This window comes from Bombyx mandarina, chromosome 21 (genome assembly GCF_030267445.1).
Source record: "Bombyx mandarina strain Sakado chromosome 21, ASM3026744v2".
Classification (NCBI taxonomy): domain Eukaryota; kingdom Metazoa; phylum Arthropoda; class Insecta; order Lepidoptera; family Bombycidae; genus Bombyx; species Bombyx mandarina.
The window spans coordinates 4,900,801-4,916,879 of NC_143227.1; the positions used below are offsets into that span (position 1 = coordinate 4,900,801).

Sequence of the window (16,079 nt, forward strand, 5' to 3'; positions counted from 1 at the left end):
CCTGGTGAAACTGGAACGGCCTCTGATCCATCAGTAATCCTCATTCATAAAAAGGGTTTTCGGTAATTTAACAGTATGTGAGCTGTCGTGGTCTAAAGGATAAGACGTCCGGCGCATTCGTGTTGAAGCGATGCACCGGTGTTCGAATCTCAGGCGGGTACCAATTTTCTAATGAAATACGTACTCAACAAATGTTCACGATTGACTTCCACGGTGAAGGAATAACATCGTGTAATAAAAATCAAACCCGCAAAATTGTAATTTGCGTAATTACTGGTGATAGGACCACTTGTGAGTCCGCACGGGTAGGTACCACCACCCTGCCTATCTCTGCCGTGAAGCAGTAATGCGTTTCGGTTTGAAGGGTGGAGCAGCCGTTGTAACTATACTGAGACCATAGAACTTATATCTCAAGGTGGGTGGCGCATTTACGTTGTAGATGTATATGGGCTCTAGTAACCACTTAACACCAGGTGGGCTGTGAGCTCGTCCACCCATCTAAGCAATAAAGAAAAAAGCTTGTTCTTCTTGGCTTGGTTTCTTATATTCACAGTCAGATATTATCAATTCCAATTACTATGACCAGTTTTGGCTCTAAATGTATTATTACAGTTCTTCATAGTTTTCGATAGGAATGTTATAAGTATAGTCATATCTACAGAACTGTGACGTCACCAAAACGAAAATTTGGCTTTAGCATTTCCAGAATAAAACACCAGTGTCTTGCGGATATTTTTTAATAACATACTGAGGACAATAAAATATCACAAGCACTAAAGCTTTATAACATAAGAACGTTCGCAACCCTATAACTTACAGCTTAATAAATAAATGCATTAAATACATGATGATAAAAGCCTCATTTAAAAACATTCTAATCTTCTTCATCGGTTAATGTCAATATCTGAAAAAAGATAAATCGATAAATTGTCTGGAATATCTATTTTATTATAGGTAATATAAAAAGTTGACAACTTAAAAAAAAAAAACTAAGCGTATTGCTTGTATTGTCCGATTTCTAGAACCAAGCAGCTGATTAGCTTCAAAGTTTTCGTGCAGTGTCTAACAAATGTCCTGGTTAAATCGATCAATAAAGAACAGTAAAAACCGTTTTAGAATCGATTGAGGCGTATAATAGCCGGCAAACTTCTTGAGCATTTGTTGACGTAGTGGGGGTAAGTTCGCGCATGGTACACTCACGTGCAAAAACATTACTTACTCTGCGTCATAATGCTATTAAATTATTAAAATCAACATATGTATTTATTTATATATTTATTAGAACATCAACAAAACATATAGGTTAATAATTGTAATAATTTAATCTTGGGGTAAAATAGATATTCCTTCTATTAAGTCAAAACTAGAGCTGTTGCCAGGTCTTGGTTCAGTTGAAGCGAAGCTGGTATTTGTAATTTTTTTTTCGTTATCATAATCTTCGACCCGAGTCGCTATCATCGTGATTAGTCGACATAGGGCTCATCGGTGTAGTTTACAACTCGGTCGATTCGGTCTTCTTTTTGTGTATATTAATTATTTTTTGAAGATATTCGATTCGTAGTAATCGAATGTTACTTTTTTCAATTACCAGCTTCCGATTATTTTCTGTTCTTTTTTTCCATCTGAAGCCTAGCTCTTTCATAATACGTCGTAAGCTTCATTCCGAGCCATTAGAATTTATATCTTCTTTAAATTTTTCGAAGCCTCTCTACGGTACGGAGTTTCGCTGCTTGTTATGTAGTTATTATGATTACATCTTTTTATTACAGATTGAACGAAACTATCCATTCCGGTAACTTTCTTCTTCCCTGATCTTTTCTTACCCGGAGTCCGAAACACGGCGAGCAAGCCAGAGCCTTTAGCTTCCTTAATAATAATGCACCTAACAGTACTCACTGATGGTTTTGTTACTTCCGAAGTCTGTTTTAATTTTTCCATATCATTCTTCCCTGTTTTATAATGAAGCAATATGCGTCGTACACAATTTTTCTACCCTTTCTTTTGAATAGTATACCAGTTTGTCGCGGCATAGTGTATGTTTTATAAAAAATCAACAAACACTCAACAATAGCAATGGCAACAAAGTCCACAAGTAATTATAACAAATAACTTAACGATTAATAACGATAGACTTTCCACTGTACGCAAGCGTACTTTTGGGAGCAAGCGGAATGAGGGCGCGGAGCGGGACGCAAGGTTCGACTGATCTACCAATAAAGCGCTCGATACGATTTCCCCTGCCGTCGCGCCTCACCCTCGCCACCAAAGTGATCTAAAATTCGGTTCTGCGCAGTCAAGGTCATTTGCTCAAGAAGTTTGCCGGTTACTATACTTTACTGTAAAACCACTTTTTTCCTATCTAAAAGCTGGTGGTAGCCTAAGGGACTATTCCAGCTACGCTCGGACTGGTAGGTGACCTCACGGGCTCCACCTGAGAGAATTGCTAATGTTGCAAGAGCAGTGCTTCGCAGAATCTACTACCGGATCGGAATCGGGACCCACTGAAAAGATCCGGCGAGGAACTCAGTGGGCTGTGTCCATGGGCTAGGTTGCATGTCGAAATCCTACTTTATTCGTCTTGTTTAAATATATAGTTACGCCGGTAAGAGTAACGCAATCTATCGCGGAACGAATATCAAAGGAACTTCTTCATCTTCTGTTTGATTTTGGCTCGCGCAGCTTGCGCATTTGCCACAAAGCAAAATAAAAGCTTGGGAAACTACGTAATCAAAAAAGAAAAAAAAAGAACTAGTAACGTCGACAACGCTCGAGAAGTACAACACCATCTATTGTAAGATGGCGAAAATACACATCGAAGCTACTCGACTTGCCCAGAATGTTCTCGATAAATCTAGGGATGTCGTATTGACTACAAAAGCGAAACAGCGAACGGATCACCTCAACTGAAGCGGAACAAGTGAATTGAGAGTTTTAAAGTTAATTTTACACTTTGGTAGAATTTTTATTTATCCCGAACCCCAGCGCATAACAATATAATAAAATCTTACCTCGCTCATTTCAGCGCTCAAATGCAACGCCGATAAGCCAGTTACTTCTTCCAAATAACTACCGCTGTTGAATACGTTCAGAAGGAAATCCAATCCTTCCTCTCTGTACTTGTTTATCACAGTGTCGGAACACGCGATGCACTGTTTGAATTTCGTGCATGTCGGTGCGATCGTTTGGTACGAATGCAGGAATCCTCTTATCGAATGAGGTACGGCGCCCAAGACTCCTTCGATTTGCGACGGAATCTCTTGTTCGGTCTTATTAAAATTGTACAGTGCCGGGGCATCGACTCTATAAAGCACAAGAGACATGTTATGAATTAACGGTACGGAATAATTTTAGTACTGATACCCGTTCGACTTGCGAGCGTCGGTAATGTAACCCGCAAAATTATAATTTGCATAATTACTGGTGGGTAGGACCTCTTGTGAGTCCGAACGGGTAGGTACCACCACCCTGCCTATTTCTGCCGTGAAGCAGTAATGCGTTTCGGTTTGAAGGCTGGGGCAGCCGTCGTTGAGACTTTTACTTGAGACCTTAGAACTTATATCTCAAGGCGGGTGGCGCATTGACGTTGTAGATTTCTATGGGCTCCAGTAACAACTTAACGCCAGGTAGGGTGTGAGCCCGTCCACCCATCTAAGAAAAAAAAGGTTCTTAATTAGTTAAATTTACACGGGCCCTTCGGTACTCCAAGCTGAACATAGACCGTCAACTTCTAGAACTTCACACATTTGATAGTGTAGAGTTGTTAGCGCACCCATTATCCACAGCGCAAGTACGTCTTATGGAAACTCTTTAATAATACGCCATATGGTTCGAAATCCGCCACCGCGCCCGCCAGACAACGGCAACGTGCACGTACGCTCGGGGATCCTAAAGTAATAGTCTTTATTTATTGATAATAATCCTGGAATCTTCCTACTACTATTTCCCGATCCGTATAAAGGCTTCGTCAAACAGAACGCGTACTTAGTGCTGCGTTTTAACGTCGCGCTCTTTTCATGTCACACAAATTGACTAGTCCAACGATCCTTGACGCAACGTAACGTTCGCCCAATCATAGTGCCTCTCGATAGCAATGTGAAAATTTAAAAATATTAAGATGTCGAGCGTGACATTGTATATTTTCTAACTAATTCTATTAATTTTCCAGTATTTTAATACAAATTCACTCGGACGCTAAAATGACGCCTGACGAAGCCTTTAGGTATTATTTATTTCAATGTCTCACTCAATTATTCTTTTGAACACTGCCCAAGCTAGAGATATCGTAAGGGCCGGGTCACACGGGGCGGCGCCGCACCGCACCGCATTACTCGGCACCGTACTGGCGGCCAATGAACACTGTGGCGTCGTAACGTTCCTACGGCGTGGGGCCGGCGCCGCTGCGGCACCTCAACAGGGTTGGCTTGGCTTCTCCCAGTACAAACAACTATGCCTTTTTTTATTGCTTAGATGGGTCGACGAGCTCACGGCCCACCTGGTGTTAAGTGGTTACCGGAGCCCATAGACATCTACAACGTAAATGCCGCCAAACACCTTGAGATAAGAGTTCTAAGATATCAGTATAGTTACAACAGCTGCCCTACCCTTCATACCGAAACGCATTACTGCTTCACGGCAGAAATAGGCAGGGTGGTGGTACCTACCCGTGCGCACTCACAAGAAGCCTCTGTAGCATCGCACTGCTTGCACCCCTCCTCGCGCTGTTGTCCGGTGCGCCTGTGGTGTGGCGCCGGAGCGGAACCGGACAGGCCGTGTGGAATACCATACATTTTATATTTAGGAAACCGTTGCGACATCGCTCAGGCGTCGTGCCGGAGCCGTACCGCATCGTGTGGCCCGGCCTTAATGCATGATAGTCCGCCCTAGAGCATAGTTAGGTCACGTTACCTTTTCGGATGCTGCAACAACGCCACCAGTATCTCGACGGACAGAGCGCCGGCCACCGCCGCGACCCCGGGGCGGGTCACGGTGCACTGTTGATCTAACGTGCGATCTCTCAGTGACTGCAAACAAACGGATTTTATGTTCATGGTAGGACGGAGAATTTGATGATAATGCCATAAATATATCTCGAGTAATCGTCACGACAATAACAATGCTTTTGGTGTTATTGATTATCAAGTTGTAAGTTTTTTCCCATTTCAATCTTTGAAAATGATTGGAGTTTGGGCGATGGGAATGTAACCCAAGCTATCTTTGATGAAAATACCCAGCATTTTCTTATTAGGCTTTCAAGTTTGTAATTTATTTTTTCTTTTTAAGACGATGCTAACGTGCAATGAATAAATATGATTAAAGTGGGTACTTAAAATTTTTCGGCCTGCTATCAATTAAAACGTTTTTCAACAAACATATTTTTATATTTATTTAAATTTATTTAATAGAAAATTTGCAAAAAAAACGTCCATTGTTGAGGAATTTGGAATCGTGAGAGATTGAATTTTGATTCTGGATGATGAGGTTTAAATCGGACGGCTGGTTTGGCACAACGACGACGAAGCGATGGATCCTAGCACAATACAAAATAATAATAAAAGTCCTAACAAGGCGGAACACGAAACGACACGGACACGGATGACATTCCTCAATCAAGTATACTCACATTGCCAGGTGCGGTGACGTCATTACAGAAATAGCAACCGAGGTACCGGCCTTCGATGTATTGTTTATCGAGAGTAGCGACCTCTTCTGACGAGGTGCTAATTCCGTGTCGCATCACTAGATAACTGTCGAAACCTAACGCCGCATTTATGACGATCTGGAAAAGGCAAAAAGTCCTGATCGATTATAGTTATGGGAAAACAAGACACTGGCATGAAAATATTAGCTAGTTTTAAGTAAATTATACTTTGGAAGATTTTAATTTACCCGCCAAATGTGCGAATTGTCCGATGCTTGAGGCGATCAGCTATAATTGTGATATTGGTTTCTTTTATGGAGGATAGAGGTACGAAGAATTATCGTGTATTTTTTTTATTGCATAGATGAGTTCGTCTACCCATCTATGCAATAAAAAAATCACAGCCCACCTGGTTTTAATTGGTTACCGGAGCCCATAGACATCTACAACGTAAACGTCGCCACCCACCTTGAGATATGAGTTCTAAGGTCTCATTTTTTTTTATTGCTTAGATGAATAAACAAGCTTACAGCCAACCTGATGTTAAGTGGTTACTGGAGCCCATAGACATCTACAACGTAAATGCGCCACCCACCTCGAGATATAAGTTCTAAGGTCTCAGTATAGTTACAACGGCTACCCCACCCTTCGAACCGAAACGCATTACTGCTTCACGGCGGAAATAGGCGGGGTGGTGGTACCTACCCGTGCGGACTCCCAAGAGGTCCTACCACCAGTGATTACGCAATTTATAATTTTGCGGGTTTGATTTTTATTACACGATGTTATTCCTTCACCTTCTTCTAGCTAAAACTCGAGAACGGCTGGACCGATTTGGATAATTTTGGTCTTGAATTATTTGTGGAAGTCCAGAGAAGGTTTAAAAGGTAGATAAATAAAATATGTAAATGCTCGGAATTAAATAAAAATAACAATTTTGTTTTTCCTTTGATGTGTCCCCCGTCGGGCGGATTCCTTTTGTTTGTTTTAGGTTTATTTTATACAAAAGTTTAGATCTTTTATTTATCCATTGAGGCACTACGAAGTCTGCCGGGTCAGCTAGTTTTGTATATAATTATTAAGGTTGAAGTGGATCGCTTGTAGCTCACACCCCAAACTTTTCTTTGTCAACAGATTGAATCACAATTAAATAAAAGAAATCTTACCTTCCGGTGTTGTGCTGCAATGAGTGTTGGCAGCCATCTCGCCTCCCTCGTGTCCAGAAGAAGGAACACGACGTCGTGTTCAGAGATAGCCTCGGTTATCCTTTTAATATCACCAATGGTCTCCTCTTTCAATGAATCCCCAATAGGATGTCCTGGCATCGGTATGTGCGCTACTATACCTTTGCTATTCTAAATATTAAAATTGAGCAGTTTAGTGATTTCTTAAAATAAATAAGCTGTTATATGTATTAGTTATTGTTTTTCTTGGAACTTAAAAGACGCGACAACGCTTATGCCACCAACTTTGAGACACAAATGTCTTTGATAAAGACCTTCAATCGGAACGCATGACAGCTTCCTCAGATCTTGGATTTGAACCAAAATCTTATTCAGAGGGTTTTTTTCATTGATAGATCATAAGTGTCTAAATCACTATGAAATCTAAATGACTCGGATTGTAAATTTTTGTAGTTTCAGTAGGTTGGTTTATTTATTTATTTTATTGCTTAGATGGGTGGACGAGCTCACAGCCCACTTAATGTTAAGTGGTTACTAGAGCCCATAGACATCTACAACGTAAATGCACTACCCACCTTAAGATATAAGTTCTATGGTCTCAGTATAGTTACAACGGCTGCCCCACCCTTCAAACCAAAACGCATTACTGCTTTACGGCAGAAATAGGCAAGGCGGTGGTACCTACCCGTGCGGACTCACAAGAGGTCCTACCACCAGTAATTACGCAAATTATAATTTAGCGGGTTTGATTTTTATTACACAATGTTATTCCTTTACCGTGGAAGTCAATCGTGAACATTTGTCAAGTACGTATTCCATTAGAAAAATCGGTACCCGCCTGCGGGATTCGAACACTACATACGAATGCACGGGACGTCTTATCCTTTAGGCCACGGCGACTTCAAAGCCGTCTGCCGCGGTCCAATAGCTCTTGAAGAAACTTACAGTAGTCGGGAGGATTGACTTCAAGTTATCAGCGGCCGCTTCGGCTTTTCTTCGGCCTCCCCCGAGACAATCTTGATAGTTGAATAGAACTTGTCTGGTCGGATTCGAATATGACACTTTACCGTTGTCAACGAATGTTATATGACGGAAACCCCAGGCCTGCAAATTAAATTTTCACGGATGTTTGAATTTAGGCTTTGTCAGTCCAAATAGTTGGAAGAAACTTATCAACCTGTTCTGTGATTAGTTAAGCTAATTAATTCATGCTATTTTCCCGACGTCACTGTGCTTAGTGAGAGCTTTTTAACGTTCTCGATAGCGTAAAAGTTAGCTCATATTTGTATGGAATGGGATCGTTTGCCTACGTTTGCCGCTAGGGGCGCTGTTCCAACTGCATACAAAATTGGGTTAACTTTTACGCTATCGAGAACGTTAAAAAACTCGCACTAAGAACACAGAACTAGTATAAGGTCAGATTTACTTTTGCAATAACCGCTTTTATATGAATTTATGTTTTAAGTTATAATTTCACTGATTTTTTTCTATCAAAAGACCGTTTAGACAAGTAGACATATTTAGGGAACTCACACACACCAAATCTGATGTAGTATTATTTCACATTAGTACAAAACAATCATTTATAAATATTATAACTTACTAATAAATTTCTCGCCACGTGACAACCAAGTGTGCCGGCTCCCAATAACAAACATTTCGTATCTTTCATCACACCTACATTCAGATCAGGTACTAGACGCCATTTCATCAACTTTATATTCAGGTCTGATGACGTATCTGCCAATCTGAAATTTACAATATTTTCGTAGGATAATATTAGCGTCATAATAAAAACTGTTAGGGAACGTACCCATACTACGTGACCCGTTTGGGGGGGGGGGGGGGGGGGAGCGGAGTCTTTAAAATACTACGGTCAGTCACAGGAGCGGGGGGTTGGCTCAGGTTTTTGTCACGTTTTTGCATCGCCCGGGCGGCCTGAAGGGCCGCCGTACCGCGGAGACTGACGTCGTTGGTCGTCGACTATCGCCTCGACGACCCGTCGGTCGGGCGTCCTCGGGGTGGCGCCGCGTGTCTGGTTGTAGTGTTGACCGCGGGAACCCCCTACTCTGACCGGGTTTTGACCCCGGACGGAGATCGGACGCCGGGTGTAAGAGTGCAGGGGAGTCGTTTAGTGGGTGGGCCCTAAATTCCTTGGGCCCGCGGTCTGCTCTCAACACCTGCAGATCGTAGAGTCTCACATACCCCGCGCGCCCCCTAGGCGCGGGGACCTCGTAGGAGGTTCGGCCCTCGGCCCGGAAAAAAAAAAAAAAAAAAAAAAAAAAGGTTTTTGTCACGTAGTCGATTTTAGTCAGAGAAATCTCGTATTTTTTCGACCTATATTCGAATATAGCGCGCAGTGTTTAGCGCTTTGTAAACTCTCACTATAGTAACCGGCAAACATCGTGAGCAAATGACCTTGGCTGCGCAGAACCGAATTTTAGATCACTTTGGTGGTGAGGGTGAGGCGCGACGGCAGGGGAAATCGTATCGAGCGCGTTATTGGTAGATCAGTCGAACCTTGCGTAAAGTACGCTTGCGTACAGTGAAAAATCTATCGTTATTAATCGTTAAGTTATATTTTATTATAATTGCTTGTTGACTTTGTTGCCATTGCTATTTGTTGAGTGTTTGTTGATTTTTTATAAAAAATACACTATGCCGCGACAAACTGGTGGAGTATTCAAAAGAAAGGGTAGAAAAATTGTGTACGACGTATATTGCTTCATTATAAAACAGGGGAAGAATGATATTATGGAAAAAGTAAAACAGACTTCGGAAGCAACAAAAACATCAGTGAGTACTGTTAGGTGCATTATTAACGAAGCTAAAGGCTCTGGCTTGCTCATCGTGCTTGGGACTCCGGGTAAGAAAAGATCAGGGAAGAAGAAAGTTACCGGAATGGATAGTTTCGTTCAATCTGTAATAAAAAGGCTTCGAAAATTTTAAAGAAGATATACATTTTAATGGCTCGGAATGAAGTTTACGACGAATTATGAAAGAGCTAGGCTTCAGATGGAAAAAAAAACAGAAAATAATCGGAAGCTGGTAATTGAAAAAAGTAACATTCGATTACTACGAATCGAATATCTTCAAAAAATAATTAATTATAGACAAAAAAGAAGATCGAACCGACCGAGTCGTAAACTACACCGATGAGCCCTATGTCGACTTAACACGATGATGGCGACTCGGGTGATGAAAACAGTGATGATGATAATGGTCAAGATTATGATAACGAAAAAAAAATTACAAATACCAGCTTCGCTTCAACTGAACGAAGACCTGGCAACAGCTCTAGTTTTGACTTAATAGAAGGAATATCTATTTTACCCCAAGATTAAATTATTACAATTATTAACCTATATTTTTTGTTGATGTTCTAATAAATATATAAATAAATACATATCTTGATTTTAATAATTTAATTGCATTATGACGCAGAGTAAATAATATTTTTGCACGTGAGTGTACCATGCGCAAACTTACCCCCACTACGTCAACAAATGCTCAAGAAGTTTGCCGGCTATTATACATAATTCACTAGTAATTTAAGTGTGTATGCAGTCTTATGCAATAAAGACGAGTATGAAACAAATTTTTTTTATTTTTTTTGCGTGTGAAATGATGAAAAATCATAATTATGAATTAATACATGAAAACTAAAGAGGGAGAGGGGGGGTCTTGGCATATACTACGAGTGATCACCGAGGGGAGGGAGAGGTCGAAAAAACAAAAAAAATTGGTCACGTAGTATGGGTACGTTCCCTTACCTTACTGGTTAATCATAACGCATTTAATACTGTATGTACTTTCGAGTTGAAATTAAAATAAATGTAAAGTTGACATTTTTTTAATGTTGGCTGCTTTTTTTTAAATTCTAAAGAAATTCGATTTCTGAAAATCGAATGATTAGTGAATGAATTGAATTAAATTTTAACACGAATTCTGCAATAGCTCACATGACAGGATCCATCGAGGTAGACATATTAGCGAGCCTGGGTCCAAAATTGCCTTTATCGTTTCTTTCCCATCCTACCCAACCAGCACTCTCAACTGGCTTGATGTCCTAAAAAATAAAGGAAAATCTAGGAAATTATCGCTGCATATAATTGAAAATCAGTTTTCGCACCACCCCACTCCCCCCACCGAAGTAGAGCTCAAATCTAGTGAAGCTTAAGTGTTGCGTTAGGAGTCATTTTACACGTAATATCAGCTGAGTGAACTTGCCTCAGCCTTTAAATTTGGTTAGAGTAGTTCAGAGGTAGGCAAATGTCTGTGGCAGGTACCCTTTACAATGACGCACCAAATACCATGAAATGCCATTGAAGGCAATCAAAAACTTATGTTCTGACGTGTGATGTGACAGCCACTTAGCAGGTGGTTAAATTTTATTTTCCAACCGGTTATATATCTCAGACACAATTCTCAGAAACAAAATCAGAATTAATGTAAAACAAAGTTTGCATCACCAACTGACCTGTGGAATTTCAATGGAGAAAACTAGGCTTTTTATGAAATCACCATTCATTGAACTCCTCAACCCTATAACTTGTAAAGTTGACTTTGCCAATTCAGGACAATATTCCAACAGTGCGGCTAAGAATGTCCTTAGTGGCCAACCAGGGTTGCATCCATTACTTGGATCAGCAAAAACAAAGTATGTACTGACGAGATCTAGGTCAATGCAGTTAGCACTATTAACATCGAAAACTTCCGATAATTTCTTCACTGAGAGATCATCATTTTTCTTGATTACAACAAAAAAGTTCTTTTGGTTTTCTTCAAGTGATTTGTAGCATTGAGATAGAGTTTCTAATTGTTTGTTATTGAAGTAATCTGAGATTTTCGTGCTTCTTCCTTTCATGTGAACGGTGGGTTGGCTGGGTGCAGGAAATGCAAACCAGTAGTAATAATGAAATTTTTTGAGATCCTGAAATTTAAATTAAAACAATTTTTTACTTTTGCAATGTCTGTGGTGTATAAGCATTTACATAAACTGCCATCTTAGTGTTGAGTATGCTTTATGAATAAATACATATTATTATTAATTATCATTCTCCTGCCCTTCTCTTATGCCCGGTTCCAAAAAATAACGAATCGTCATTGTATTATAACAACTAATCGTAATCATGCTAGTGTAATCGGCAAACTTCTTGAGCAAATGACCTTGACTGCGCAGAACCGAATTTTAGATCACTTTGGTGGTGAGGGTGAGGCGCGACGGCAGGGGAAATCGTATCGAGCGCGTTATTGGTAGATCAGTCGAACCTTGCGTCCCGCACCGCGCCCTCATTCCGCTTGCTCCCAAAAGTACGCTTGCGCACAGTGGAAAGTCTATCGTTATTAATCGTTCAGTTATTTGTTATAATTGCTTGTGGACTTTGTTGCCATTGCTATTTGTTGAGTGTTTGTTGATTTTTTATAAAACATACACTATGCCGTGACAAACTGGTGTAGTACTTAAAAGAAAGGGTAGAAAATTTGTGTACGACGTATATTGCTTCTTTATAAAACAGGGGAAGAATGATATGGAAAAATTAAAACAGACTTCGGAAGCAACAAAAACATCAGTGAGTACTGTTAGGTGCATTATTAACGAAGCTAAAGGCTCTGGCTTGCTCGCCGTGTTTCGGACTCCGGGTAAGAAAAGATCAGGGAAGAAGAAAGTTACCGGAATGGATAGTTTTTAATTAGCAAATAAAAAATAAGGGTTCATTGTAGAAGGGTGAAAATTGAGGATTGTATGTATTTTTGTATGTTGTATCATAAAAAAATAGAAATTAAAATTTTTGTCTAAAAAATAAAAAAATAAAATTTAGGGGTGGACTACCCCTAACATTTAGGGGGATGAAAAATAGATGTTGGCCGATTCTCATAGATACCGGATAAGCACAAAAAATTTCATCAAAATCGGTCAAGCCGTTTCGGAGGAGTATGGCAACGAAAACTGTGACACGAGAATTTTATATATTAGATTATAATTCATCACATATGTAATTTTATTTGAACATTCACAATTTAAAAACAGTTACTTTAGTTTTAACTGTAAAGTGAACAAAACGCCATGAAGAGACAAAGGAAACGCCAGATGTCGGCCGGACCGCGCCAAAATACCAAAAAATTTGTGTTAGCGTCGTACTTTGTTGTTCGTTTATTTCATTACAAACTGATAAATTGTAATGTAAGGGAGATATTCCATGATTCCTAGAATTAAAATAAACTAGTAAATACTATTTTCATGTAATCACGTGTTAAATAGTTAACTACTTCATAAAATACCAATTAACAGCTGGCATTAAAAATACGAACCTGGTTCCTTTTACCTTTAAAAAAGGATAAATTTCACCTAACAGTAATTGCACAGACTGCTTGTCGAGCCGAAATCTTAGTTGAAACTCCTGATTATCGAGCTCTGAATAATAATTGATTCTTGTTTTATACACTCTATTACTTCGCGTATCATCACTTGAATCGTCGCTTGAATTCAGTAACATTAAAACTTCGTTATCACTTTCTGAACTCGACATTTTAAAAGAAAAAACACAAACACAAAAATTCCAAAGCACAACCGAACAAAATCGGTAGGTTAAATAATGCTCTACGCATGGTAGTTTTGACAGCTCACTGACATTTCTAAAATAATATAGGAACACTACAGACAACAGTCTCCATACAAAACGCAGTACGAACCGCTATGTTAGCCCTCCCATCCGTTAGTAGCAAGTCATCAGTAATTTTAAAAACGAGTCGTTTTTATAGGAACTATTTTGTCCTACGATTCGTAGATATTGTAACGGATCGTAATATAAAACGATTCGTTTTTTGGATATTGGAACCGGGCGTTAGTGAACTGGGGTCAACGTAACATGTTTTCTCCTTACTTATACTCTCCTAATTAATACTTACAGCAAATGAGAGTATGAAGAAATTCAACAAAGCACTAGGATTTGTGATCCAAGTTCTCTCCCTGAGGTTGGACCATATCATTTCGCCTATTGAATTTATTAATGAAGCCTTATCTATAGATTTGAAGTCTTCAATAGTATTTTTGTTCATTATTGTACCCATCACATGATGATATTGTTGCTCTAAATGAGGTGTCCTGAAAAGAGTTGCATATGATTGGACATGTTTAATGTTGAAATGTTTTGGTTACTCAATAATCTGAGGTAAGTAAGTAATCATAAATAACATGATATCCATCATTTAATTTTGTGGTACCAAAGCCCATTGATATTTATATTCCATTGAGTTCATAGATCTCAGTTTTTATAGTACAAACCGAAATGTATTACTGTTTCACGGCAGAAATAGGTTGGAGAATTATGAACTTTACACCCTGCTCAGCTCCTTTTCCTATCTTCTTCTTGTATTTATAGTTGCTTGTAGATAAGCAGCAGTATTTTATAGAGTGCATGCAGTAAATACATGGGAATCTACATCTCTCTGTGGGTCCAGGCCATTACTCTCAATTAAAGAGTTTTCTTACTTACCTAGTCCTCACTTACTAATAATATAATAATTTGCTACAAGGCAGTCTGCATCTACACAAATAAAAAAAACAACAGCAAAAATGTACAAAATAACAGGAAGTGTTTAATATAAGGTCTTCCAATAAGGGCTTTCATTTTGGTATGTAAGAAAAGTACTTTTAGGCAATGTAATTTTTTTGTATAGAGGGTGTGCCAATGGTACTGGAAATTAATATCAGACAAATTGATGTCACAATGTCACAGCTACGCTAGCAGGACCATATTCTTGTTATGACTGATAACGATGAAGACCTCATATTTCACGTAGTCTCGCTATTTCTCTCACACAATTTAATTGGTAAATTATTTTGAAATACAACTTTAAAGTTAAATTTAAATTGCACTTACTTATTGAATGAGGTACCATCCACTTCAAATACAGAGCCAATATCACAGCGGTATGTAAATCTGCCGAATATTTGTTTGGTAGTTTCCTTTAATTTGTCTACTTCTAATTTCATTTCAGTGAGGGTATGCCAGAATGATGGATGAACGAAAGACGAAAACGGCACATACTGTATTATTTCTGTTTGGTTTTGTGCTTCCAACATATTTTCAACACAATAAAATCGAGTTTTTGATATATTTCTTCACTCAATGCTCCTACAACGTTTTATATCGTTTTAGTTTCTTTTTGAAATTAATTTTATGCCAATCGCTAAGGTGAATGTATTATCATTGTTTATCACTTTGTGTCATAGCACTCACAGCTGAGTAGTAGTAGTTCCATTTTTTCAACAGAAAAGGCGAAGGTATCACATCATACAGTATAATATTTTTACATAAAAATCAAACAAGGCCGATGTCACAGCGTATACAGTGTGATTTCTTATATCGAAATGAGGGAATCTATGCTTAATTTTATCGAGGGATATATATTAAAAAATGCTAAATATTTTTTGTAATTTTTTATGGAGTTTTTAATTTTTTTGTTCACTACTGTGACTCCGGTGTAAACAAAACTGTGTAACTTTTAAACTAAATGATCTATCGTGGTTAAACAAATTTCATAATGATTGGAAGTATTTAGGCGTCCTCATAAAATAAAAAAGTGGGAGAAAACCCCCCCTCAATTGAAAATAAATATGTTTTTTAGCATAAATCTGTTATTTTTTCATAAATTTTTACGACAATCCTAAAATTTCTCAAAAAGATGCCCCAATACCTATTTTATTTTTCTTGAAATTATTCTACATTGTATTAGCTACCCATTAGTAAAAAATTCATGTTTATTATTCAAACGCACCATTTTCAATCGGGACGTACGGGCGTATTCCCGCCTCCGCTCCGGCCCCCGGCTCGACGGCGACGGATCGGTGCGGAAAGGGAAGAGCTCTCCCTCTCTCGTTCCGCCGCCTCCTTCTGCGAGATGGTCTCTCGCAGAAGTCGAGCATCGCCTTAATTCATCCACAAGCTCCCTGGGTTTTCGCCCAAAAGTCACTGATTTTTTTTTTATTGCTTAGATGGGTGGACGAGCTCACAGCCCACCTGGTGTTAAGTGGTGCCCATAGACATCTATAACATAAATGCGCCACCCACCTTGAGATATAAGTTCTAAGGTCTCAGTATAGTCACAACGGCTGCCCCACCCTTCAAGCTGAAACGCATTACTGCTTCACGGCAGAAATAGGCGGGGTGGTGGTGATTTGGAGAAAAACTCAACTTGGGTCAATTACATTTGCGATTTAATGTAAAATTAGATTGAAAAAAATAATTTTGCAA

At 39.2% G+C, this 16,079-nt stretch overlaps 1 protein-coding gene and 1 long non-coding RNA gene across 2 annotated transcripts; both read right to left on the bottom strand.

Moving 5' to 3' along the window:
* Positions 1-720: 720 nt before the first annotated feature.
* Atg7 (Autophagy-related 7) lies at positions 721-15,078 on the bottom strand. Its single transcript, XM_028187804.2, has 11 exons — positions 14,706-15,078; positions 13,732-13,927; positions 11,303-11,755; positions 10,785-10,891; positions 8,426-8,570; positions 7,768-7,926; positions 6,805-6,993; positions 5,621-5,776; positions 4,906-5,021; positions 3,009-3,300; positions 721-904 (listed from the first exon to the last, which is right to left on the bottom strand). The coding sequence occupies exons 1-11, from the start codon at positions 14,906-14,908 to the stop codon at positions 875-877; spliced, it is 2,046 nt and encodes a 681-aa protein (XP_028043605.2). The 5' UTR covers positions 14,909-15,078; the 3' UTR covers positions 721-874.
* On the bottom strand, positions 12,181-13,672 carry LOC149500445 (uncharacterized). Its single transcript, XR_016324873.1, has 2 exons — positions 13,135-13,672; positions 12,181-13,029 (listed from the first exon to the last, which is right to left on the bottom strand). It is a non-coding gene; the product is annotated as an uncharacterized LOC149500445 (long non-coding RNA).
* Positions 15,079-16,079: the final 1,001 nt, after the last annotated feature.